The sequence below is a fragment of the Herpailurus yagouaroundi genome, unplaced genomic scaffold (assembly GCF_014898765.1).
Source record: "Herpailurus yagouaroundi ecotype Mexico unplaced genomic scaffold, PumYag 141, whole genome shotgun sequence".
In the NCBI taxonomy this organism is placed as follows: Eukaryota; Metazoa; Chordata; class Mammalia; order Carnivora; family Felidae; genus Herpailurus; species Herpailurus yagouaroundi.
In genome coordinates this window covers 47,341,424-47,364,912 of record NW_024412396.1, presented here as the reverse complement: position 1 = coordinate 47,364,912, position 23,489 = coordinate 47,341,424, and the positions used below count along the sequence as shown (strand labels likewise).

The 23,489-nt window shown below is 47.9% G+C and overlaps 1 protein-coding gene across 4 annotated transcripts in view; it reads left to right on the top strand.

Annotated features, from left to right (window-relative positions):
* Positions 1-1,929: 1,929 nt before the first annotated feature.
* DPF3 (double PHD fingers 3) overlaps positions 1,930-23,489 on the top strand; it is a 270,407-nt gene continuing 248,847 nt past the window's right edge. For 2 of the 4 annotated variants that reach the window (XR_005791035.1, XM_040477592.1), the window contains exon 1: positions 1,930-2,030. Coding sequence is in view for 3 of the 4 variants with exons in the window: in XM_040477592.1 (XP_040333526.1) it covers positions 1,999-2,030 (32 nt within the window). In the remaining variant the exon portion in view is untranslated. The remainder of the gene's footprint in view (positions 2,031-23,489) is intronic. The other 2 variants (XM_040477594.1, XM_040477593.1) reach the window with 1 other exon arrangement.

The following is a 23,489-nucleotide window of genomic DNA, read 5'->3' as shown; positions in this document are numbered from 1 at the left end:
CCCTCCTCAATACCCATCACCCACCCTCTCCTCCCTCCCACCCCATCTATATATTTTTTTAATTTGTAATATAAATTTGTTTTCCCTCTCTTATAAAATTGTAAGCCTCATGCACGGCAGGTTCTACATTTCCTGCTTCCTTTATCATATATTAAGTATATGATATTAATATGATAATATATTATATCAATATATTAATAAATATATTAAATATATATATTAAAATACGCTGTTGTCTTCCAATCTGAATTGCTGCGGTTTTGATATCTCAAAGAGGATGGTGGGAGTTCTGGCTGATACTTCAAACTCATCATAGTTCTTGGGGCAGGTTGAATACAGTATTTGCTTTTTAAGGTTGTCAAGCCCCATTCCAGGCCAACAACCAGCTTTTGAACGAGTCCCTTGACAAATCAGTAAGAAAGGGATTTTTCAAACTTTAATTTTAGAAAAATGGGTAACTTTTTTCAAATGGCAAGATGCCATGCAAAGGAGTTACAAAGCAATCTATAGGACTTGACTATGCTATTAACTAGGCAGAAAAAAGGAGTTAAAAATTTAAAGCCTTACAAACATACCCAGTCAGCCCTGTTCTGTTTTTCTGTAACTCTAATAGTGTATGGAATTGAACTCTGAAAGTTCTGGAACTTTATTTATTTATTTATCTATCTATTTATTTATTTATTGCCACTGAGAAAGGAAGTGAGAGGGCACAGCCCTGAAGAACTGGCAGTTTGGCATCTCCTCTCCCCCTTTTACCCCTCCTCCTCTATTTTAGCTATTTGACCTGATTCAACAACTTTGGGATGTTAGCCAGATTTCTGTATGCTAACGAGGCCCCTATTCATGATTTAGTGGGTTTTCATCCACCGGGAGCTTCCCGGATGCCCAGTGGAAGCCTGGCTTCACAGAAGTCTCCCAATTTTGTCGGGGGTTCGCCAGTGAGAAGTTCACAATGACTTGGGGGCAGACACGACTCTGAACGCCTCGGGTCATACCGGATTTTTCATTGGCAAATTTTTTCCACTTTGTATCTAAGGAGTGAAAGGTGACGCCAGAATCGCGTGTGCTACTCCCCGAAAGAGTCTCTGGCAACACCTTCTGTCTAGTTACTCTTTCCTAGTAGCAGGAAGCGTTTCCAAAAGTTTCCTTAAACCTCCTCTATCCTTAAGCCTAAAGGTCAGAGCGCCAGGTCCCACTTGGCTCCCCAGCCGTCCGAAATCTGATCGTTTCAGAAGTTTCTGGTGTTTGTAGATTAAAAGAGGTGGTAGTGGGGAACCGCGCTGAGTGACCACCGCGTATTACGTAACGGAAGCCCTGGCTGTAGGAGGGAGCGAGCCTGACATTGAGACATTCCAGGAGGAGGGGAGTTGCTGTCCTGGAGTCGCCAGGAACGGCGGCAGCAGTTCCAAGAAACCAAGAGAGAAAGGTGGCCGAGATAAAGAAAACACTACGGGAATGAGAATGTTAACAAGCCTTAGGACCCAGAGCATTAGCAGACGGCTGGGCACGTGTAGTAATTTGTTAGACGAAACGGCAGCCTTCCAACTTTTGCAGGGGAACAAGGAGATTTGCCCTTTGGGGGATTAAAAACGTTACAGCAAAGCCAAAAGCTAATGAATGGGGTTCAGTGGTTTGTTGGCAGTACTTAAATATTTCTGTCAAGGAGCGCAAACTCTCTGCAATTCTTTAGAAAGTAGGGACTCAAACCAAACTAGAACACTCTCCGGTGCTTCTCCACTTTCCCAAATCCAAACAGGAGCTGCTCGAGCGGTACTGCCCCTTTAAGACCTGCTTGCTCTCGGGCTCTACAAAAGGGAGTGACCTCTGGGCTTTGACAGCTCCCCTAATAACTACCAACGTGCAGGCCCCGCCCACCTGGCGACCAGCAGCGCCAATTGGCCAGCGGGCCGGTATCCCGTGCTCTGATTGGCTCGCCGCTTCCCCTGAGCGAACCTTTAGAACTCTGAGACAGACAATATTCTGTTACATTGTAGCAAAATGGCGACTGTCATTCACAACCCCCTGAAAGCGTAAGTAAGACTAAAAAATGTACATATTCCGTCTGGTTTCAATATGAAAAAAAAGGCGCCTTCCGCGTGCTGAGCGCTGCCAATGCACTGCGCTTGCAGGCGCCTGCAGCCGCGGCGGGGCTTCTCTTTTCTTTCAGCTCTTACTTCTTCATCTTCTTTTTTTTTCCCCCAACGCGCAGAAATGTCAAGAGATGCAATTAACAAGAAGAAAATTGTTACATTTGTGTTCTGCTTAATTGGAGGACTGGCCGAGAGGGGTTAGCGGCAGAGGAGCCAGGCGCTCGAGTGCTGTACAGGGGGGTCGTGGGCAGCTCGGGGACAGCACAGTCCCCCGAGTGCCCGGCCTCGCGGGGCGGCGAGCGCGGCGCGGGGGGCGGCCGAGCTGGGGGCGAGCGCCGGGCAGGGGCCGCCTGGGTGCACTTGGCTGAGCCCCGCGCCTCCTGAGTCCGCAGCCCCTGCCCGGCTGCTTGGTCCGCCGGGGCGAGCGGACCGTGGCAGCTCTGGAGTTTGCAGGGCGCTCTACGCCTTCCGATCGCTTGCGGGGAGTTTGTGCAAACCTTCCGGAGTTGGGAGGACCGCAGGGGGAGCAGTGGGTCCCGGGAGCCCTGGGGCCCAGGTGGTTGCCCGGGGCTTTCCTGCTGGGGCAGCCCCCGGAGCGTGACGGAGCTCCGGGCGGTCACCGGTGTGTCTGTGTGTGTTTGTGGGCGAACTGGCTGTAGTAAATTAAGGACTCGGGTTAACTTGGGGTTGATTTGGAGGCAGGGAAGCTGCAGGTCTTATGAATGGTGTTCTCGCCTCCGCTGGGTGAAAAGCCGAGGCGGGTATAGAGGCAGCTTGGGGCTCCCCGCCTGAGCCGGCGGCTTCTGCTCCCGGCCAGAGCGAGGGGCAGGTGCCTCTGGCCGCCGCCGGGAGACTTTGAGCGGACGCCCAGATCCCGGACGCAGGGGGGCGGGCTGGGCGAGGACATGCGGGGACCAGTCCCTGGGTCCGACAGCCAATTCCTGCCTGCCTTCCTTCCCCCTCCTTTTCATCCTGGCTTCCTTCCTTCCTTCCCTCCTTCCTTCCAGTCGGTGGAACTGTTACGCCGCCAAGTCCGATCGCGATCGCGGAGTCGGGGGAGGCTTCGGAAAACTAGCGTCGCTCTAAAAGGGGTGCTATTGGCGATGATGTTGGCAGAGGAGATCTCCCTCCCGATCGCTGCGCGACGTGGGTCGGGGTCCGCGCCGCTGGGACCCGGACTTCCCAGCTGGGCTGGTAGCCGCGGGCGAAGGGAGTGTGTGGGGTGGGGGGGGGGGGGGGGGGAGGGCGCGGGGGGGGGGCGTTTCATGCAGAATTCTCCCGGGTGTGTGGCCGATGCCAGTCCAGGTTCTTTCAACTCAGCGCACCGCGTTGGCACCCCAGGCTCCTCCTGGAGTTGAAAAGCAGATTCGCACTGGTGGTGGTGGGGGGCGTAGGGGGGTTCCCTACGCGAAGGAACGCGCGACGAGAATCGGAAGTGTTTGCACCAGCTTTTCTCCCCTCACTAACAGGGAAAAAGGTAGTAATGTCCCCCGTATCGGAGTTTTAAATATACACATATATATTAAAGCTGCAGTTAAGAGGATACTGGAAGCTGCTGTTGATCACAGAGCAGCTCCCGGCTTTAGTTCTCGCTCGCAAGCTCGGATACACTGCACTTGAACGCCACGGCGTTTCGCCCAAGAAAGAAAATGTTTTATGGCAGAATAAATGGGCGTAACTTCGCCGCATCCTCGCTCCCGGTGGCTCGCGAAGGCACACCGCTGATGCTGTGAGTTTCTACTGAACCCACAGCTGATTTGCAGTTTCCCCATTTCCCCCCGAAATCACACAGGCGGGCTGATGCCACCTGGTAAACTCAAGTTAGAGGAATCTATTTCACATGTGCGCCAGGTTTATTTCCTGCTGGGAAAGCGGTACCCTCGTTACCCTGGCGCCCGCTCACGCGCGGGCAGGCGCAGTATCTCTACGCTCCAGGGTTTCCCGGCTCGCTCCAGCTTTTTTGTTTGTTTGTTTTTTGAACTGCAGAAGGGTGCCTTTTTGGCAAGGTTGTCTGGGGTGGGGTGGGGTTAGAGGTGGAGGAAGGGACAGAGAAACGGGCTGGTTAGTGGAATTAGTTCTGAATTATTATACTTGTACTTTGTGTAGAGACAGTTGCAGTGAGATGTTTTGTAATTCTGTGTCACCACACACACACACACACACACACACACGCACACACACGCACGCGCTAGCGTGCACACAACACCCCTGCCTGCTTTTTCTAGGTGGAAGTTGAGTGGTCATTTTTAATTAGCCCCTCCTTTTTGTATCTCGACCCCTTTCCCTGGAGGTAAGGAGGTGTAAACAATACCCCCCCATCCCCCGCCCCCAGCCGAGCTTTCTGCACTCCGGACGGTTTTTGAACTCCTATGGCAGGAGCACACACGTTGTTATTGGGAGACCTACACCATCTGTCTTTATTTTTAAAAACAACTTGTTTAATAAAACATCTTTTATATTTCATTTGTTTTTAAAAGTTGCTGATCGGGAAACAATACACACGTAAATAAATTATGCATGGGATAAATTAGAACAAAGCGCAGAAACACATCCAGCTAAAGGGATGGTTGGTGGCGTTGGGAGGAGGGGAGTAGGGAGAATGGTTTGGAGAGCTAGGTTTTTATCCTCTTGTGTCCCTCCTCACAATGAAACGGAGCTGAACGACATTAGCATTTTCTCTGTGCGCGTCCCAGGCTCTCTCTCTTTCCTAAAAAAAAAAAAAAAAAAAAAAAAAAAAGCCAACAACACCGACGCCTTCTACAGAAACTGGTCACACAAAGGTTTCCTCTAGGATTGGGGAATAAAGTGGTGGTAGGTTAATGTGCTGGGGAGAAACAAGCTTAGGTTTCATGCAACACCTCTGTAGGGCTCTGTCTACCCTGAGTATGGACCATTCTTCATTATACTGGCTTTTTCCATGAGGGACATTCAATAATTCAACAGCTTGGGTAACTGGATGGCACAATTTGAATCTCATTGCTTTGGGGTCTTCCTTAGGGTCCCTAGCTCCTAGAGCCACATCTCCTCTCTTAGCAGTTTGGCTTTTTTCCTACCTCTTTGATCTTCCCTCAACTCCCTTTCTTATTCCTCCTCCTTGTACCCTTCACCCCCTTCCTCTCTGAAGCTGACAGCCTGGCTTCTCTCTGTTGGCGCCTTTAACATCTTATTACTGCCCAACAGGGTGTTAGAGGCAGAAACAGGAGGCGCCTGGACTGATCAGATCACAAAGAGGACACGGCAGGTGGCCCCACAACCAAGCGGTCACATCTGGACAAATAGAATTTAAAAGCACTGATAGATTTGTATGATGTGTAAATGGGTAGTACATGTTATTTAATTTAGCAGCTACATTGTCTGAACCTAGATGTGCGAGTAACCCTCATTTCTTACTTGTACAAGCAAGATAAGGGCCATGTAGTCAAGTAAACCCACGCAGGTAACATAACTATGAATTTGATAAAGGTCTGTGTGTAAGTCGGTCACATAATATATCCTGGTTGATTTCTGCATATCTGGGAAACAATGCTTTTCATATAAATTCTAATCTTACTTCATATTCTAGTTCAGGTACGCCACCCTCCCCCAAATCTGCTATCAACACTTTAAACAACTTTTTTATTAAGTTATCAAAACCCTGGTTTGTATGCACTTAACTGGGAATGTCTGCCACCTTCTGCCAGACTTGATTATGCACATATGTATCTATTATTATAACTGCCTGCTTAGAAAAGAATAACTGTTATTATTATTATTTAATTATTCTGTATAAACCAATAGGGCTTTTCCTCAACTATTTGTTTAAAAAGAATGAGACCAGTAAGCTGTTTTGTCATGCTTATAACTGTGAACATACATATAGATAATTGTATTGAAACTTTCTTTTGTAAGGAGTTCCCCTTGCTTGGAGGTGTGTGTTTATATTTCTGTTTTTTTATTAAGGACACAATTCTGAGAGGAGTAAATACATACTTACTTAGCCAAGGTCAAACAGCAGGTCATGTGTGTAGACGGACTTCAAATCTTCATCTCTTTATACAGCCTGTGATCTGGATACACTGTATTCTAATCTAAAGTGGTTTCAGTGCCTGTGAAAGTTGTGTAATTGTGGCCACTTATAAGCCAGACCTCACTCTTGCTGTGGCACTCAGTTTAGATATCAGAGAAGAGAGGGTGGGGGGAGTTGCATTCCTGGTTCTAATCTCCTCTTAGCTCTTTCTGTTGGAGTGGGGCAACGTGGGTGGGTAGGTACTAAGTGGGGAATATGGAGGTTGGGACTTTGTGAACTTGTAGCCTTTTATGGACATTATTTTAGCCCCTTATGAAAAAGGACCCTCAGATATTTTAAGCCAACAAATGCCTAAGAACCACCTTCTCCATCTGCTTCTGGTTGCCCATCAAAAAAAAAAAAAAGCGCTGAATTCCCCAAACTTTATTAGCACATTATTTTTCATCAGGAAGAATGTCTGGTTTTGATGAGATACCCATAAAGGATATTAATTTCTGCAAGAACCCATGTAGAGGCATTGTCACAGGGTAAACCTTTGAAAATTATCTGGCTTGCAGACTACCTTGGGGACATCCAGAGATGGCTGGGAGGTTGGGAGCTGCTTAGATCCTTAGGTGGGCTGGGATTCAGAGGCCACTTAATTGGAGACTTCTCTGCTTCCTCTGTCTTTTTGCAATCATGCAGGTAGCTGGAATTTGGATGCATCTGAGAAAGACCATAATGTCTAAAGCTGTTTCAGAGCCATCTGCTCAGATCAATGCAAAACATAAAATGCTACGGTCAGCATGCTTTGTTTTGCACCAACAACAGAAAGGAAACTGAGGCTGATGTTTCTGTTTTCAAAGAGAGGCCACGCTGATTATAGTGGTAGTGGGGGCTGGGTCATAAAAAGGCACCAGAATCCAGGTCTGTTTATTGTCCCACCCTCAGCAAAGTAACTTTTGTGGTTTTTGAGTGTTCTGAAAGTCAGTAGAAGACAGAATCGTAGCCAAATGTGGCAAGCCCCTGGCCAAGAAATGCCACAACCACTGACATAGTTTTTGTGAAGCCACCGTTTTCCAGCTGGGGCCTATGTAAGCATGACCCTCGCTTTAGATAATCTTCAAATATGCAGGTATGTAACAAGGAAAGATAAAGCGGCCTGGGGGGGGGGGTGGGGTGGGGTGGCAGGAAGGGAAAGGAGTAGGCGAGTGGATAAAACTGCTGTGTGGTCTGAACTCTGAAAAGATTATTGTTTAACAGTGAGAGAGGCTGATATGATGATCTGTTGCCAGTTCCAAAGTTTTCTTTAGTTGTGTGAGTGACTGGGGAGAGATGAGGTGTTGTGGTGTTTTTGTAATTTGTTTTTCTTATTGGTCCGGTTACTAGTGTTTCACAGTCTGTCAAACCATATGGATGAATGGAGCTAGCATCGTAAAACTGTCACCCAAGGAAGGTTTTTGAAGCCTGTGATTTGCATCAGAGTTTTAAAAGCAGTGGTTAGAAGGTGTTGGGTGGGGGTGGGTGGGAAAAAGAGGGGCAGACCGTGTTGGGAATTTCTAGGTCGCGTTTGTGAATAGGAGTAGTGTGGGGGGTGGCGAGGGAAGAGGGAAGCCTGGAGAGGGCTGAGAGGGGCTGTGTTTGGAAGCAGGGAGGGGTGAGGGGATTAGACTCAGAGTGCCTAATAATGGGGTTCGAATAGCCCACAGTGAGCCCTCCCTCCCCGCCCCTGCCTTGGTTGTGAGCCTGAGAAACAATGATGACACATGTCTAATCCCCCTTTTGCACCCTCTTCTCCCCTCTCTGAATCCGGAGACTGGTCATCTCAGGTTGCTGTGAAATGAGCACGTTTCTGTTACTCACTTTGAAAACCTGCTGTTCCTATTCATTGTGACTGGAAGGCCCACCAGAAGAGGTTTAGCAGTTCCCTTCCACCTGTTCTCAGTGTGGCCGCGTCGCAGACCCTGTTCCTTTTCCGCGTTCATTTCTCACCACTGGCTGGTCTTTGTAGCTGTGAGGACTTCAGGGCAATGGACGAGAAACAGCTCTGAGAGAGGAATCCAGCGCCTTGAGCTCTGCTCTCAGTTTACCACCAACTTGCTACTCAATCTTGGACACAGAACTTCTCTGAACTGCAAATCCCTTGTCATTAAGATGAGGGTGATGCACCTTGATTGCCCAAATTCCTTTCAGTTAAAAGCTTGGTGGCTCTCACTATGGTCAGTTAGGAGGGGAGAACAGTTAGGGGCCAGAGTTCCAATTCTTCCTTGTTTTTAAATTTTTTTTTTTTTTCCAACGTTTATTTATTTTTGGGAGAGAGACAGAGCATGAACGGGGGAGGGGCAGAGAGAGAGGGAGACACAGCATCGGAAACAGGCTCCAGGCTCCGAGCCAGCAGCCCAGAGCCCGACACGGGGCTCGAACCCACGGACCGCGAGATCGTGACCTGGCTGAAGTCGGACGCTTAACCGACTGAGCCACCCAGGCGCCCCACTTCCTTTTTTTTAAAGTGCGTTTCTAAAGGGGATTTGTTAAGACTGGGAGACTCTTCATTAGTTTCATCTTCTCGGGTCCAGTCCTGCCACATGGAGCTACCCCTTGGGATTCTAACCAGGATGGCACTCCTCTCCCTTCTCAGGGCCTAAAGCTGAGGACCAGGTGATGGGCCATTTAGAAGGTGGGCTTTTCTTCTGATTCTCCCCTCCTTAGCACCCTGACCAGAGGATGGAGAAAGGGGAGAGAAGGGGGAAGACTAATTGGCTTATTTTGCTGCTCATTAAGCACTCAGATCAAGTTTTTGGTTGTGGAAAAGACTGGAATTGCTGAGAACATGAATCTTTTTTTCCCCTTTCTTTTCTTTAAATGTGTGGAGGGAGAGGGGGAAACCAAACAAAAGATTTTTCTCCTCTGGATTTCATTTATCCACAATCTCTCTGGACCTGTCCTCTCCTCCCCTATGACACCTATCCCAATTAACATGGAAATAAAGTGCTTACTTCATTTCCATTTGGGCAGCTGCAGATACCAGTCGGATTAGAGAGTTGAAGAAGTGGACCTGTACTGATGTCTCACTGAGCTTCCTCTAGCGTACCCCGTGTTACTGCTGAGGGAATGGAGGTGATTAGCAGATATACACAGGCCTGCTGTACCCAAGTGGGTATTAGCAGCGTCTAAATTAGAATTCACTGCCTCTCCTTCAGTGACATGCCTCCAGAATATCCCAGATTCCTCTGAGGGTGCTATTATCAGGCTTTCCTTTGATTGGAAACTCCCTTGGCAATTGTTTCTCCAAGCCTAAATGAGGAAGAGGGGGTTGCAAAACCCATCAGAGAATTCATAGAAGCCAAAATTGCGATTCTTAGGCAAAATGAAAGAAAAACCAAAATGGTCACCCTGACCTCCAGCAGACAGAGGCAGCCCCTTAATTTTTTTCTAATTGTGGTCAAATATACATAACATGCATATTTAACATTCGTAACTCGTAAATGTGCCATTCTAGCCGTTTTAAAGTGTGCAATTCAGTGGCATTAAGTAAATTCATAATGTTATGCAACCATTGATACTAACCATCTCCAGAATTTTTCATCATCCCAAGCAGAGGCTGTGTACCTATTAAACAATAACTCCCATCTCCGGGGGGGGGGGGGGGCGGGGGGCGTGGTAGCGGCGATGCTGCTTTCTGTCTCTGTGAATTTCCCTATTCTGAGCACCTCATGTAAGTGGAATCATACAATATTTGTCCTTTTGTGGCGGGTTTATTTCACCTAACATAATGTCCTCAAGGTTCATCTATGTTGTAGCCTGTGCCAGAATTTCCTTCCTTTTAATGGCTGAATAATATTCCATTGTACGTACATACCACATTTTGTTTATCTACTCATCCAGTGAGGGACCCTTAGGCTATGTCTGTCTTTAAGCTATCATGAGTAATGCTGATATGAAGGTGGCTGTATAGGTAGCTGTCTGAATCCCTGCTTTCAATTCTCTTGGGGATACACCTAGGCCTCTTCATTTTTAGACTCTTTAAAATTCAGGGACTACATTTCTAAATGGTAAACCCCCGCCTTATAAACTTAGGGAAGAATGCTAATAGTATCGTGAAGTTCAACCTCCTTATCCTCGCCCCCCCTGTAGGAATAGCATTATTTTTTTGGGGGGGGTGCTTAAATCCTCTGAGAACCCAAAGACTCACTTCTTTCATCCCCAGCCACAAGGATCGCCATCCCCTTGTCTCCACCCCCCCCTTGAGGGCATGTGGGGTGTCAGGCAGGGTTTGGGTTTGTGGGGGCAAAGAGCTGTAGTTCCCTGGTGAGTCTTGGACTGAACGTTTGGTTTGTTTCCTGGGCAGGATGGAGGTTTCACCCTGGCAACAGGGGGCCAAGGGGGATGGGACAGCTTAAAAGGCAAAAGTTAGTAAATCAGACCTATCATTTCCTTCAGTGAGAAAAGCCTGTGTCTCCTTTCTCCTCCTTTTCCCTGCACCCAGCTCTGCTTAGCCCCCAAGGTGCCTGAATGAAATAATGGATGTGAAAACATTTCCAAAGGCGTAAAGTGCAAATGGGAGGTGTTACTGGGAGAACACAGTTTCCATTAGCTGACTGAGGCCTTCTCAGAGTCCACAATACCTCACATATTGAACATTATTTTAATATATTAAAACTAAAATAAATGAAATGAGTATGGCATTACACATCAAGCCTAATCATTGCTTCTCAGGAAATGCAAAGCCTCACTCATCCAGCTGTGTGTAAATAGCCCTAGGATCTCATTGGGATTTTTCCCATTGTCTGGGTTTGAAATAGGTGAGAATATGAGCTCAGGGGAAGCCCTCATTTCATTTCCCCGTTGTCAGCCCTGAACTGAGTCCACCTGCAAAATCAGAGGAAACAGAAGCTCAGAGGACAGAGGAGAGTGCTTTCCTGGAACTTTGGCATTGGTCATCTTGCCGTCTCTGATTCCCCCTTCTATTAAGACGACTCTGGGAAGAGAGGAGCAGTGGTGGAGGGGCTGGAGCTTCTATCTGCTGGTCATCGAGGAGGTTGTGCTGTTGACACAGGAGATCAGTTGCCTGAATTGATTCTGTAGACTATGGAGCGCATCGTGGCGGGGCTCAAAACTCAAGAGACTTCCATCTTGATTGCCAGCCTTCAGATACAAGCTTGCTGCAACCCTACAACATTCCTTTACTTTATAAAAGCAAATTAAGTGAAAAACGTCATCTGGGCTTCCATTATCCTCAAATAACAACTCTTTACTTGTCTTTGTTTGCTGCCAGTTGAGCTCAGTGAGAACTGTCTCACCCTCTTTGGGGCTTTCTTCATCCTTTGCTGGCCAGCACTGATTGCCAGGCTGTCCCTCAGAACTAACTAAGCAGCAGATAGCCCCCCTCCCTGCATCTAGGAGCCTTCACTCCAAGGAAGGCCTCCAGTCTGTTTCTCCTTCCAGGCTGTGGTTCTTTGGCAGGACAAAGTAAGTGCCTGTGAGCCAGGAGGCTGACTGCTCCCCTAGGCTTCTCCTAGGGAAACCACTGTCCATTGGGGGGGTGGGGCGGGGAGGCAATGTGGTGCTGGGATGGGGGAGGGCAGGGTGGATGGGGTAGTGGGAGTGGAGAGAATATATTCTCTCCTGCTAATTATTTTCCCTGAGGACTTAGCCAATGCAGAACCATCTATTATCGTGGGAGCGCTCTATGGTGGTTCTGCCTGTGATGAATGCTAAGTGGAAACAAGCAAGAAAAATTAACAGGCGGCTGCTTCTGTCCACCTAATTAAAATGCATATCCAAATGCATAATTCCTTATGTTTCCCCATGCACACACTCCCTTTCCAATCCCAATTCTATGGAGGAGAAAAAACACTTTTCCCCAATCATTTCTCTTGATTATATTTCCATCAAGGAAGAGCTGGAGGGTTCCCTTAGAATAGAGAAGGGCAGTCCTTGTAACACTTTGAAAATTGCTGGTTTTTTACTTAGATTGAGCCCAAAAATTCTGAGCTGTTTTTGGTTTTAAATGAAGAACAAAAACTTTATCGGGCTGCAGAAAAAAGGGGGAAGGAAGGAAGTAGAGAAAGAAGGGGGGAGGAAAGAAAGCAAGCAAGAAAAAAGAAAGTTCTCACCATTTTTGTTGACATTTTAGTTTTGTGCTAAGAGTCATTTTTTCTCCTCCTCCTCCTCCTCCTTTTCTTCTTCTTTTTTGGTACTAAAAGTCAGCAAGGTCTTTTCTATCTCTCCTCTCTCTATTCCTTTCTCTGACTTTGCACCACCTCCCTCAGCCCCCCTAAACAAACATCACCCAGGGTGTTTGTAGAGAGATTTGAGAAGATGCATCTACCTGTGCAGATCAGGTAGAGAACAAAAAGCAAAAGCCTCTGCATTTGGGGCAAGATCAGAGATGCTGACATCACAGTTCCAAGTAGGTTTTGAATCAAACAAGCAAGACCTCTTCATCCCTATCTTCCTCCCTCTTGGTTCACTGATCATTTTCTCCCCATCGAAGAACCAGTTTATTCAGTGGCCATAAAATATTTAATAGACAGGAAACTTAAGTTGCTGTGTTCAGTGTGACGTCACTGCTGTTTCTGCAGCAGTCCCTCTCCCGGGTAGCCCCCCACCCCCCAAGCCCCTTGACTGCCCTCCACAACAGCCCCAGCTGTTGATTTATCAGGGCCGGCTGGCTCAGCAGTGCATGGAGATTGCTTTTAATTAACTCTCTTCATTTTTCCCAATCTTCAGGGAGCAGCAGCCCTTTAATGATTTTAATATTTTATCTGGATTTATATCCGCTTTATTTGTTGTTGTTTGACTTCCGCATTTGTTCTTCCCGAATCTCTTCCAGACTGATGGATTTATTTGCCCCTTCCCACAGCCCCCAAGACCTTTCTGGAGGAGAGACGACGACGGGTTCTGAAGAAGGCCCCGTCTTCCCGAGCTTTCTACACCTGCACGGGGGAGAGGTGCGGGCGTTGTTGGCCTGTGTGATGGTTTGGGGGAGAACCTTTGTCTTAGGAATCCCAGGCTCACCTGAATCCGCTGCAGGAATTTCTGAGCTTCCCATTAAAAAGAAAACAAATCCGAATTTGAGAAAGTAAGATCTCCTTGGCTCTCTCGTGCTTGCTATCTCTGTAAGGGAGGGAGCCGCCTTGGAGAGTTGGATAAAAACTGCTTCCTGGGGTCCCCAGTTAGCTGTAGTCGGAGGCCTGGTGATGACTTTAGGGCAGTGCTGGATATAGGTGCGAGTCAGATCTTGTGCAATTTTCTGTGTCTGTAGATACGGCCGGGAAGAGGAAGAGTAGGTCTGGTCTGAAAGAGGACGTTCAGGGGCGCCAATTGCCTTCTCTACTCAGGCCGCCTTCTCCCTCACCCCTCAGTTCCGGGTTCTTGTGCCCACTTCCCAATGTGGGAAAACACACCGCCCGTTTGCGCACCTTCCCCGCTCTGCCTTCCAGCCTCCTTTTGGCTGCAAGGTCTACACCTTCTCCCAGCAGTCCCGGAGAGACCGGGCGGACAGACTTGCATGGGGGCTCTTTTTCAGAACCAGCTTGTCCGCAAAAATGCCTTTTTGGCATCTCGGTTTGGCGATGTGTCTTCAGGGTCACCTGTTGCTAGGCAACTACCAACTAAAGTTTGAGCCTGGTCTGGGGATTGCAGTAAATTGCCCTAGGTGACTTGTATTCTCATTTAGGGACCTGGCTTTGTAATCCTGGCTTCAGGAATAGGAGGTTGAGAAGACATATTTCCACATGTCTTTACGGAAAGAGGTATTGGCTTTTAAAATCTAGCCAGTGCCTGGCACACAGTCAGTACACAGATATTTGTTTTGGTGATGAAAATTGTGATTTCTTCCTATCTCCTTGCCCTCATCCTTTTAGCTCTGCTCGTTCTGAAAACCATGACGTCAGATTACTAAACTATATGTGGGATGCAGACACAGCAAACAATGGCTTCTACACCACGCTGTGGTGTTCAGGCTTCTCAATGTGCTTCTTCACCTTTCCTTGGTGACTAAAGACCCTTCTGAATCCTATGAAAGTTGTGGATTGTCTTCCCAGAAAAAAATGCACGTAGGTGTGAACGTCGGCAAGTCGGGTCCACAGATTTTGAGGAGCCCATCAGTGGATGCCCCAGACGCCCATGGGCTCCAGGTTAGGGACCTCAGAATGTGGAGTGAGGGTGAACTTGTGAGTTCTGATGTGGGTTCTGTATCCCCCTCAGAGAGATGGCGCCCCTCAGACTCCCCTACAGTCTCACTGAACTGCTGTGGCTCCTCCAGCCCCACCTTGCCCCATGTGCACTCCATGAACACCTGCCTGCTGAACCCCTGGGTACTTCGGAGGCGCCCCCCTCTCTCCAGTGAAGTCCTTGCGGACCCTCAGGTAGAATTGACCACACCTGCCTCAGCCCCATCGTCCCAAGCACACTCTTCTTTCATGGCCGTGGAAATTCTTGACTCTCGTTAGTTGGAAGAAGGCCCTGGAAGGCTGGGATGGTGGTTGCTTGTACCTTTCTCATCCCAGGATCTAGCAGAGCAGGCATTTAATAAATATGTGTGGAATAACGAAGTAAATGAAACCTGCAAGCAGACAGTGCTCTTCCTCCCTAATTCGCTTCCGGCCCTTCAGAGTTGACGTGTTTCTCATTCTCTCCCTTGACTGCAGGCATTTGGAAAAGGCAGCAGAATTCCTTTCCCCAAATTCTTCAGTTTCAGGAGTTGGGAAACAGGCACAAGCTTGGCCTCGCTTGAGTGTGGAATGTACGGCCATGACAAATGTCAGTGTCATTTATTCTAGCCTCTTGTTTCTTTACCACTTCATTTTTGTGGCTCTAAGACCCTCTTTGGTCTTGGGAAGTAAAGACAAGTCTTTTTACTTTGCTCTCTCTCCTTCAGGGACTAAGTAACCCAGGGCTGGTGAATAGCCACTGATAACTCAGCCACATTTTTCTTGGGTGTCTACTATGTGTTCAGCTATGTATGGGATTTCCTTTAGCCTTATTTATACCTGAGGACTTTTCGTGAGTTTTTAAGATAGAGAGCAGAAGGCGAGAGTGCTATAATGGTCTAACCCAACACCGGGACCTGTCCTATTGAGTTCTGGAGATAGCTATGGCTCAGTCACTGTTTTCAGATATATATCCTTTGAGACAATGCCTTTTGTGTACTTTCATAGTACCAACCACGGCATAGATACGACTTTCCCTACGACTCATTGTCCCAACTGTGTTCAATGCAGATAGATTCGCTTGACAGTGAGACAAAAAAAATGATGTCCTGGGGATCGTGCGGGGGGGCCTTCATTTTTCATACTGAGAGAGAGAAAAATATCACTGTAACTTTTATATACCCTCTTACTGCTTCAAATCATTATATCCTCCATGCTTCAAATCATTCATTGTTGGGGCCATTTGGAAGAAAGTACCACCCGGGAGAGGCCTGGTTCTGGGTCAGGAGTAAGGTGAAGACCAGAGGTGGTGATGGGCTACTCGAGTCACGTTTTAATTCCGATTCTGATCCATTAGACATCCCTCAATGCAGAGAGCAGGAGAAAATGCTGATGGTGCACAAAATATAGGTTGCAGGAGCAGAGTTGTACAAAAGTGTTTGTCAACTCGGAAAGGTCATACCGCACTAGCACTTACTCTCAAAGTAACTGTCCCTTGGTCCCTGTGTGCGGCCCTACAGTACAGAGGGCACACCCGGGGCCGTCAGGTTGCTGGTGCTCATTTCCTTTCTGGGCAGCCATCCCAGTATAACAGATACTTATACATATTCTGTCCTCATTTTATCTAATTACACACATCTCTGGGGGATGGGGAACAGGTTTGGATCATTCAGTTTTAGGTCAGTTATGCACAGGGTAGCTGAGATGAACACTAATCTATAGAGTTCTGTGAAATTGGGAAAGTTCCCATAGTTCCCTGGTCCAGAGCACACCAGGGGGCATTGTTTGCCATCTCAGGGCCCTAGATCCCAGTCAGCATCAGAGGAGGGATGGAGCCTGGCTGGGTCGTGGGGCTGAACCTTCCGAGACCGAGCTAGCTCTTGCTACCCTTTGAGCAGTAGGGATTCTTGCTCTATTATTTGGTGACCTGCCAAACGGAGAGGACCCAACAGTGTGGGTCCTTCTCCTGGCAATCATTTGCCACCCAGTACCCAATACCTGCCTGGAATGGGTTCAGTTTCCTGAGAAATACAGAACAAAAGGTGCTCTGACTGATGCAACAATCCCTATTATTGCCCAGTGTTGCCTGGAGTTTCTGTCTCCTTTTCAACCCAGATGAACTGGTCTGGACAATATAAAAGCCCTGAAATGTCCCCACCTTTCTCCAAGACCCAGATCGGGCAGACTCGGGCCACTTCCTGGCATCTCTCCTCCAGGCTGTATTGTAGCTTTTGAAATCCCCAGGAAAGAAAAGCCCACTGGTTACCCTTTTATTTTCCTTTGGCTTTCTACTTCTTATTTCATTTCTTGACTCAGACCTCAGCCTCCCCAGCGTTCTCTGAGCCCCAAAGAGAGTAATAATCCACGCAACGCCTAATATCAAGGTTTGCATCTCCAGCCCAGGCTTCCTTCTGACCTCTTGTCTCCCTCGTCCTTGCCCTGTTGACATCTTTTTCCTCGCCTTCTGCATTGCACCTTGATCAAAAAGCACTGAAGGGGCATAAAAAGAAGGGAAGAGTTTTTGCTCTGTCACCAGGAGGGCACACTCAGTCTCGTGAATGTGGGAGCAGGCAGGGGGAAGGAGGAAAAGGTCAAAGCTTGCACACAGCAAACCGGGTGAGAAGAAACACGGGGTGTGAGGTTACTCTGCACTAAATGAGCGGTCCAGCCCCTGAGGGGTCTGTGAAATCAGAAAAGAGAAAGAGCGTCCTGTGGTTGGGGTGTCAGAGAAGGTTTCAGGGAGGAGGTGGCTTTGAGCTGAGTATGGAAGGACAGTGGATCTGGTCAGGCCCAGAGGAGCAGTGGAGGGTGAGGTGGAGAAAGACAGGCACGAAAGGAAAGTGAACGGAGATCCGGGAAGTGTTTGAGTAATTCCTTAGAGAATCCCCTTCCTCTCTCCGGGAAGAAAGGCCAGGTGGGCAGGCATGTGTGGAGGGGAGCAAGTGGGTCTGTTTGGCTGGTTGGGAGTGGGAAGGTGGTCCCCGAACTCGCCCGGGGCCACGTTGTTCTGAGTGGAGTCCCATTTTGGCAGCCAATTCTTGGGAAGTGCTTGGAAACTTTGGAGGCCAAGGGGGCCTCCAGGGGGAGGCTGGGTTGTCCTCCTGAGTCCCTCAGCAGGAAGCATCGCCCACCTCCAGGGGCCCCCTGGCTAAAGTTGAACTGAATCCTCCTTCTTGGTTTCCTTGGTAATAGGTTCTGGGTCCTTTTCAGGGTACTTCCCCGAGGGGTGGGGTACAGAGGGCACACTGGGGGGCCTTCACTGGTGTGAGCCCCCTATTTTGTCAGGCACAGGACTGCCCTGGCCCACTCGTGGGCAGATTTGCTTAGTAGGGCAGGATTGTAGGGGGAAGCCTGTCCAAGTGGTAGATCTGAAACTCTCTCCCCCTTTGTATCCTTCAATCACCATGCCCTTTCTTTCAAAACAACAACAATAACCCATAAGTGGTATAAATACAATATACAAATCCAGTCGAGGGAGGAAAACATAAATGCTGACCCTCGTAGCGCAGTCAAAGCCCCGTGCCTCGAGGATTAGTTTCGTGGTTCAAATCGGGGGAGGGAGACTGCAGGTCTCTAAGACAGTGTTTCCTTCTGGGAGGACTGAGGGAGTTTGTTCTGTAGATGGTGCTTCCCCATGGCCACCCAGGCACACGGGCACCCCTGTTACCCATTCAAGTGCCCACCTACATGTTGCCTACTCCCCCCTGCAGGAAGGCCTGGGGCCCAGGGAGCTAGCTTTCAGGGGGAGGCGGGGCGTCAAGCCCAGTGTCAAGGTTCCTTAGAGCCTTGGGCTCTGACAGCTCACACACTCTGTCCCAGGGAGAAGCAGTGTGGCAAGCAGGGGCTATGTGGCCTATACCTTAAATGCAGGCTCTGGAGCTAGAGAGTCGGGGTTCAAATCCAAGGCCCGCAGGCAGGATTCCTAACCCCTCTGTGCCTCGGTTTCCTCATCTGTAAAGTAGGAATGATAGTTTCTGTCTTCAGAGCGTTGTTGGAAGAATTGAATAAGTTAATATATGTCAAGCGCTTAGGAGAGTTGGCACGGGGCACCTGGGTGGCTCAGTCAGTTAAGTGTCCGACTTCGGCTCAGGTCATGATCTCATGGTCCGTGGGTTCGAGCCCCGCGTCGGGCTCTGTGCTGACAGCTCGGAGCCTGGAGCCTGCTTCAGATTCTGTCTCCCTCTCTCTCTGCCCCTCTCCTGCTCATGCTCTATCTCTCTCTCTCTCTCAAAAGTAAATAAATAAACATTAAAAAAAAGAAGAGTTGGCACATATTTACCTTCTAACTGGATGTTCACAGGGACCCTGTTTTTCTTTAAAAAAATTTTTTTAAAAATGTTTATTTATTTTTGAGAGAGAGAGAGACAGAGCGTGACCAGAGAGAGGGAGACAGAGAATCTGAAGCAGGCTCCAGGCTCTGAGCTGTCAGCACAGAGCCCGACACGGGGCTCAAACCCGTGAGCTGTGAGATCGTGACCTGAGCCGAAGTCAGACGCTTAACCGATTCAGCTACCCAGGCATCCCTGCAGGGACTCTGTTTTCCTATCCATAAAATGGAAAGACGTACTAGCTGATTTTTTCTCCCCATATTGACATCTTAAGGAAAATGAGATAATAAGTAAGAGAGCCTCTGATTTCCATAGAACAAAGAAGTTCTAGAACTCTATGGCATTATGATTATTATTTTTTACTATTAGAAGAAATGTGCTAGGAGACTTTGAGACAGGTTTATCTATAGGATGTCTTGCCCAGGAGTTCGGATTATTGCATGCTACTTACTCGGTGCTGCTATTGGGTCCTTCTGAGAAAGAAAAAGAATGTCCCAGATGCTGCAGAACAACACACAGGGGTGAACTGACTCTGACGTGACTGGTGACTGAACTCCTGGTTTCCAGCCTCTGCTGCCTCCTCCAAGGAGGAGGAAGGTGCTTCCTTCCTGGGTGAGCTCCGCCCCTTCCACAGCTGGAAGAGGGCTTGAAAGTCCTTCGGACCAAAGTGGGTGGCGTTAAGAGTTGGGCTGTGCACTCTTGCCGGGGTGGGCGCCTTTCGCTTCTGTGGCCCTTCCGTCCCGGTGGGTGCGTGTATGCATGTTCCTAGCACACGCTTTTGGTAGGCAGCACTCTGTACTTGACAAGCTGGCATTCCACACTCCAGATCTTCCAAACACCAGACCCCTATGTTATTTTTAACTGTCCAAAGTTTTTTCCACGTGGTGTAATTGATGGGACTCAGTGGCCTAGTGAGAACCTAAACTTCAGCTCATTTTGCAGCCCTTGAATGGGCTGGGTCTGATGACCCAGCAGAAAACCACCCTGTTTTCTGAATTGACTGTTCTAAATCTTCCCGCCTGCCCTACCTCCCTCCCCCTCCCCCTTCGTCTCTGGGGAAAAGAAGCGTGCACAAAGATAACCTGAGCTCGCCTGTTTCTGTGGCTCCAGATAGGAGGGAGGAAGATCGTTTCTGTCTGTGACCTTCTCCTCCCTGCTCTCTCTGAGTCCTGCTACTGAGGGACAAAGATACATTTCCAGGGAGATGACAGGAAGGGCACTGAGAAGGTTGGTCCTCAGTCATTTCTGGCCTCTTTTCCAGCCCCCACGTTCCCTGAGGGGTAAGTCACATTCTCATCATCCTCTGGGGACAGTCCTGGACAGATGCTTTTTTTTTTTTTTAAGAGAGCCTGAGATCTTGTGTCTGGTGACTGCTGTTCTTGTGATAATGGAGAAGATTCTCAGTCACCCACGTCCAGGAGAAAGTGCACCATTTCACTCTGGCCTGTCATTTACGTCACAAAGTCTCCAGCTTGTGTCTTTTTTTTTTTTTTTTTTTTTTTAACGTTTATTTATTTATTTTGAGAGAGAGGGAGAGAGAATCCCAGTCAGGCTCTGTGCTGTCTTGTGCAGAGCCAGATGGAAGGATTGATCTCACAAACCGTAAGATCATGACCTGAACTGAAATCAAGTTGGTTGCCTAACTGACTGAGCCACCCAGGCACCCCTCCAGCTTATGCCTTGTTTCTCTGTGTTATTCACAAGTCTCTCCAGACCACAGTGCACTTGGCATTTTTCTTATAGTAGTAGAACAAGTATAATGTACCACTTATTATGGCACTGGATATACAATGACATGCATATCCGATATGGACCCTATCTTTACAAAGCTTATAGTCCAGTTGGGGAGATGGGCACTAATCATATACATATATAAATAAAATTTGGATCTATGTTTTGTTGTGAAGCCAGGAGAACGGAGGAGAGTATGGAAGGGAACACTGTTCTGGTCTAGTGTATTGAGGGAAAGTTTCCTTGAAGAGGCAACATTTTATCCCAGGCAGAGAAATGGCACACGCAAAGGTCCTGTGGCACATTAGAAGGAGCAGGGAAGGCTGTTGTGCCTGGAGAGCCAGAGAAGGAGAGAAAATAGAGCTCATGGTATGGTAAGAATTCAGGAGGGGCCAGAACACAAAGGACTTGATGGGAATTTTAGAGATGTGTATTTTTCCCTATGAGCAATGAGCAGTTACAGAAGTTTTAAGTTAGGAAGTGGCTTGATCCAGTTCACGTTCTAAAAATTTCCCCCTGGAAATACAGGGAGGTTTAGCATGATGCCCTGGGAAGGACGGGACAGGTGAGTTCTGAGGAGACTTTTCTGGGCAAAATTTAGAAAATAAAAATAAGATATGAGCATGTACATGAAGGACAGGGCATGAGCCGGAAAAGGCCGGGACAATGGAGTTTCCCCTTTAACTGCTTTCCTCCTTCATATCATTCCCAGTCCCATTTGGTAGTTTAAAGACACTGACACCCCATCCCCTACCCTGGACGTTTTTGATTCTCTGGAGAGATTGATTTTCTTCCCAAGTAGCATCTGCAGCACTTTGGTCCCCTCTGCTGTCCCTGCTGCTTCTTCCAGACTGTTCCTTTGGGCCTCTCAAGGTGTGGACTATCTACACGAGGCACACCTGTGTGACTGATGAGGCGGCAGACTTCTGGGCCTCCTCTTAGACCCACCAAACCAGAATCTCGGTGGTAAGGCTGTGCACTCTCTTATGCCTCCTAAAGCTTGAGAACCACTGTTCTTGTAGCCCTGCACCTGCAACAACAAACGTAATGATGCTTTAAGTGTGTGTGTGTGGGGGGGGTTACATGTGGACCAAGTGCTTTGGAGGCACAGATGGTCTTCTTTCGGCCTGGCAACAATGCACTCCAGCAGACAAGGATCTGGTAGCTGTCCTTTCCTAGCTGATGCGGTTACAAAGTGACGGAGCTGGTGCCTGCAGGAGGCTCAGCGCTGCACGGCTGCCCCCAAACATCGCACTGTGCCTTTGTTTCTTCACGCCTCTGTTTTGTTTTGTTGTGTTTGTTTTTTGAGAGACAGAGAGATGGGTGCAAGTGAGCAAGGGGCAGAGAGAGAGAGAGAATCCCTGGAGGGAAAGAGAGAGATGGGGGAGAGAGAGAGGGAGAGAGAGAGAAAAGGGGGCTAACCCGAAGTGGGGCTTGTGCACACCCAGAGCAGGGCTCGAACTCACAGACCATGAGATCATGACCTGGGCCGAAGTCAGATGCTTAGCGACTGAGCCACCCAGGCCCTCATGCCTCTGTTTACAAGGTGAGGTGAATCCTTATAATTTCCAGATGTAGTTCCTTTAAAAAAAAAGATTCAGTACCTTTTTGGGGGGAGGAGGTGGTTCATGAGATCCATCTAGAAAGTGAGTATCTAGTTAGTACATGAAAGGGTGGAATTAGGTGGGTTTAAATTATTTTAGCTTTTTAGTATGGAAGATAGCAAACCTATATGAAAGTAAACAGAATAGTGTAAAGAACCTCCATAAATCCATCACCCAAGTTCAACAGTTGTAACGGGGACAGGGAGTGGGCATCTTTTCAATGGTTCAGTCAGGCTTTGCCCTGTGACGTTCTCATTTTTATGTCCATCGAATGAAATGCCTGACGGAGCCTGGGTGGCTCAGTCAGTTGAGTGTTGACTTTGGCTCAGGTCATGATCTCACAGTTCATGAGTTGGAGGCCCGCATCGGGTTCTGTGCTGACAGCTCAGAGCCTGGAGCCTTCTTCAGAGTCTGTGTCTCCCCTCTCTCTCCAGAGTCTGTGTCTCCCCTCTCTCACTCTGCCCCTCTCCTGCTCTGCTCTGTCTGTCTCTCTCTCTCTCTCTCAAAAAATAAACATTGAATGAAATGCCTGATAAGAGAATGGGCAGAAGGATCAGACAAGATTGTAAAGTACCCCTACCAGCTAATGACCAGAGAGGGAGAAAGCTCTTTTGACTCAATTTGTCCCTTAACAGTACAGCTCATACGCAAGGCTAGAGCTTGGAACTGCAGACCTAGGAAATACCTTGGAGATCACTGGTGGTCTCCCTTACTGTCGAGACATGGTGGCAGAGGCCTGGCAAGGTCTGGGATAGTGGTCAGGCCTCACACAGCTAGGAAAAGCCCAGAACTGGGCTTGAAACCCAGGTCCTCCAGCCGTTCCTCCCTTATACCTGCCTCCCTTAAAATAAGTTTTTTTGGGGGCGCCTGGGTGGCTTGGTCGGTTAAGCGTCCGACTTCGGCTCAGGTCATGATCTCACGGCCCGTGAGTTTGAGCCCCGCGTCAGGCTCTGTGCTGACCGCTCAGAGCCTGGAGCCTGTTTCAGATTCTGTGTCTCCCTCTGTCTCTGCCCCTCCCCTGCTCATGCTCTGTCTCTCTCTGTCTCAAAAATAAATAAACGTTGAAAAAAAAATTAAAAAAAAAATAAGTTTTTTTTCCTCATTTATTTAAAAATTTTTTCTTTCAAATTTAGATATATTTAGCCTATAACGTTGTATTAATTTCAATATATTAATTAATATATAATTAATTATGTATGTAATAATTTCACTATAACAGTGATTCGATATTTATATGTATTGCAAAATGATCACCGAAATAAGTCTGACATCACCACACATACTTAAAAGATTTTTTTTCTTGTGATGAGAACTTTTAAAATCTCTCTTAGTAACTTGCAAATACACCATTATTAACTACAGTCACCATGCTATACCTTCTATCACCAGGACTTATTTATAACTAGAAGTTTGTACCTTTTGGACACCTTCACCTATTACCCTCCACTACCCTCTGCCTCTGGCAACCACCAATCTGTTCTCTCATTCCACGTATAAGTGAGATCATACAGTATTTGTCTTTCTCAGTCTGACTTACTTCATTTAGCATAATGCCCTTGAGGTCCATCCATGTGGCAAATGGCAGGATTTCCTTC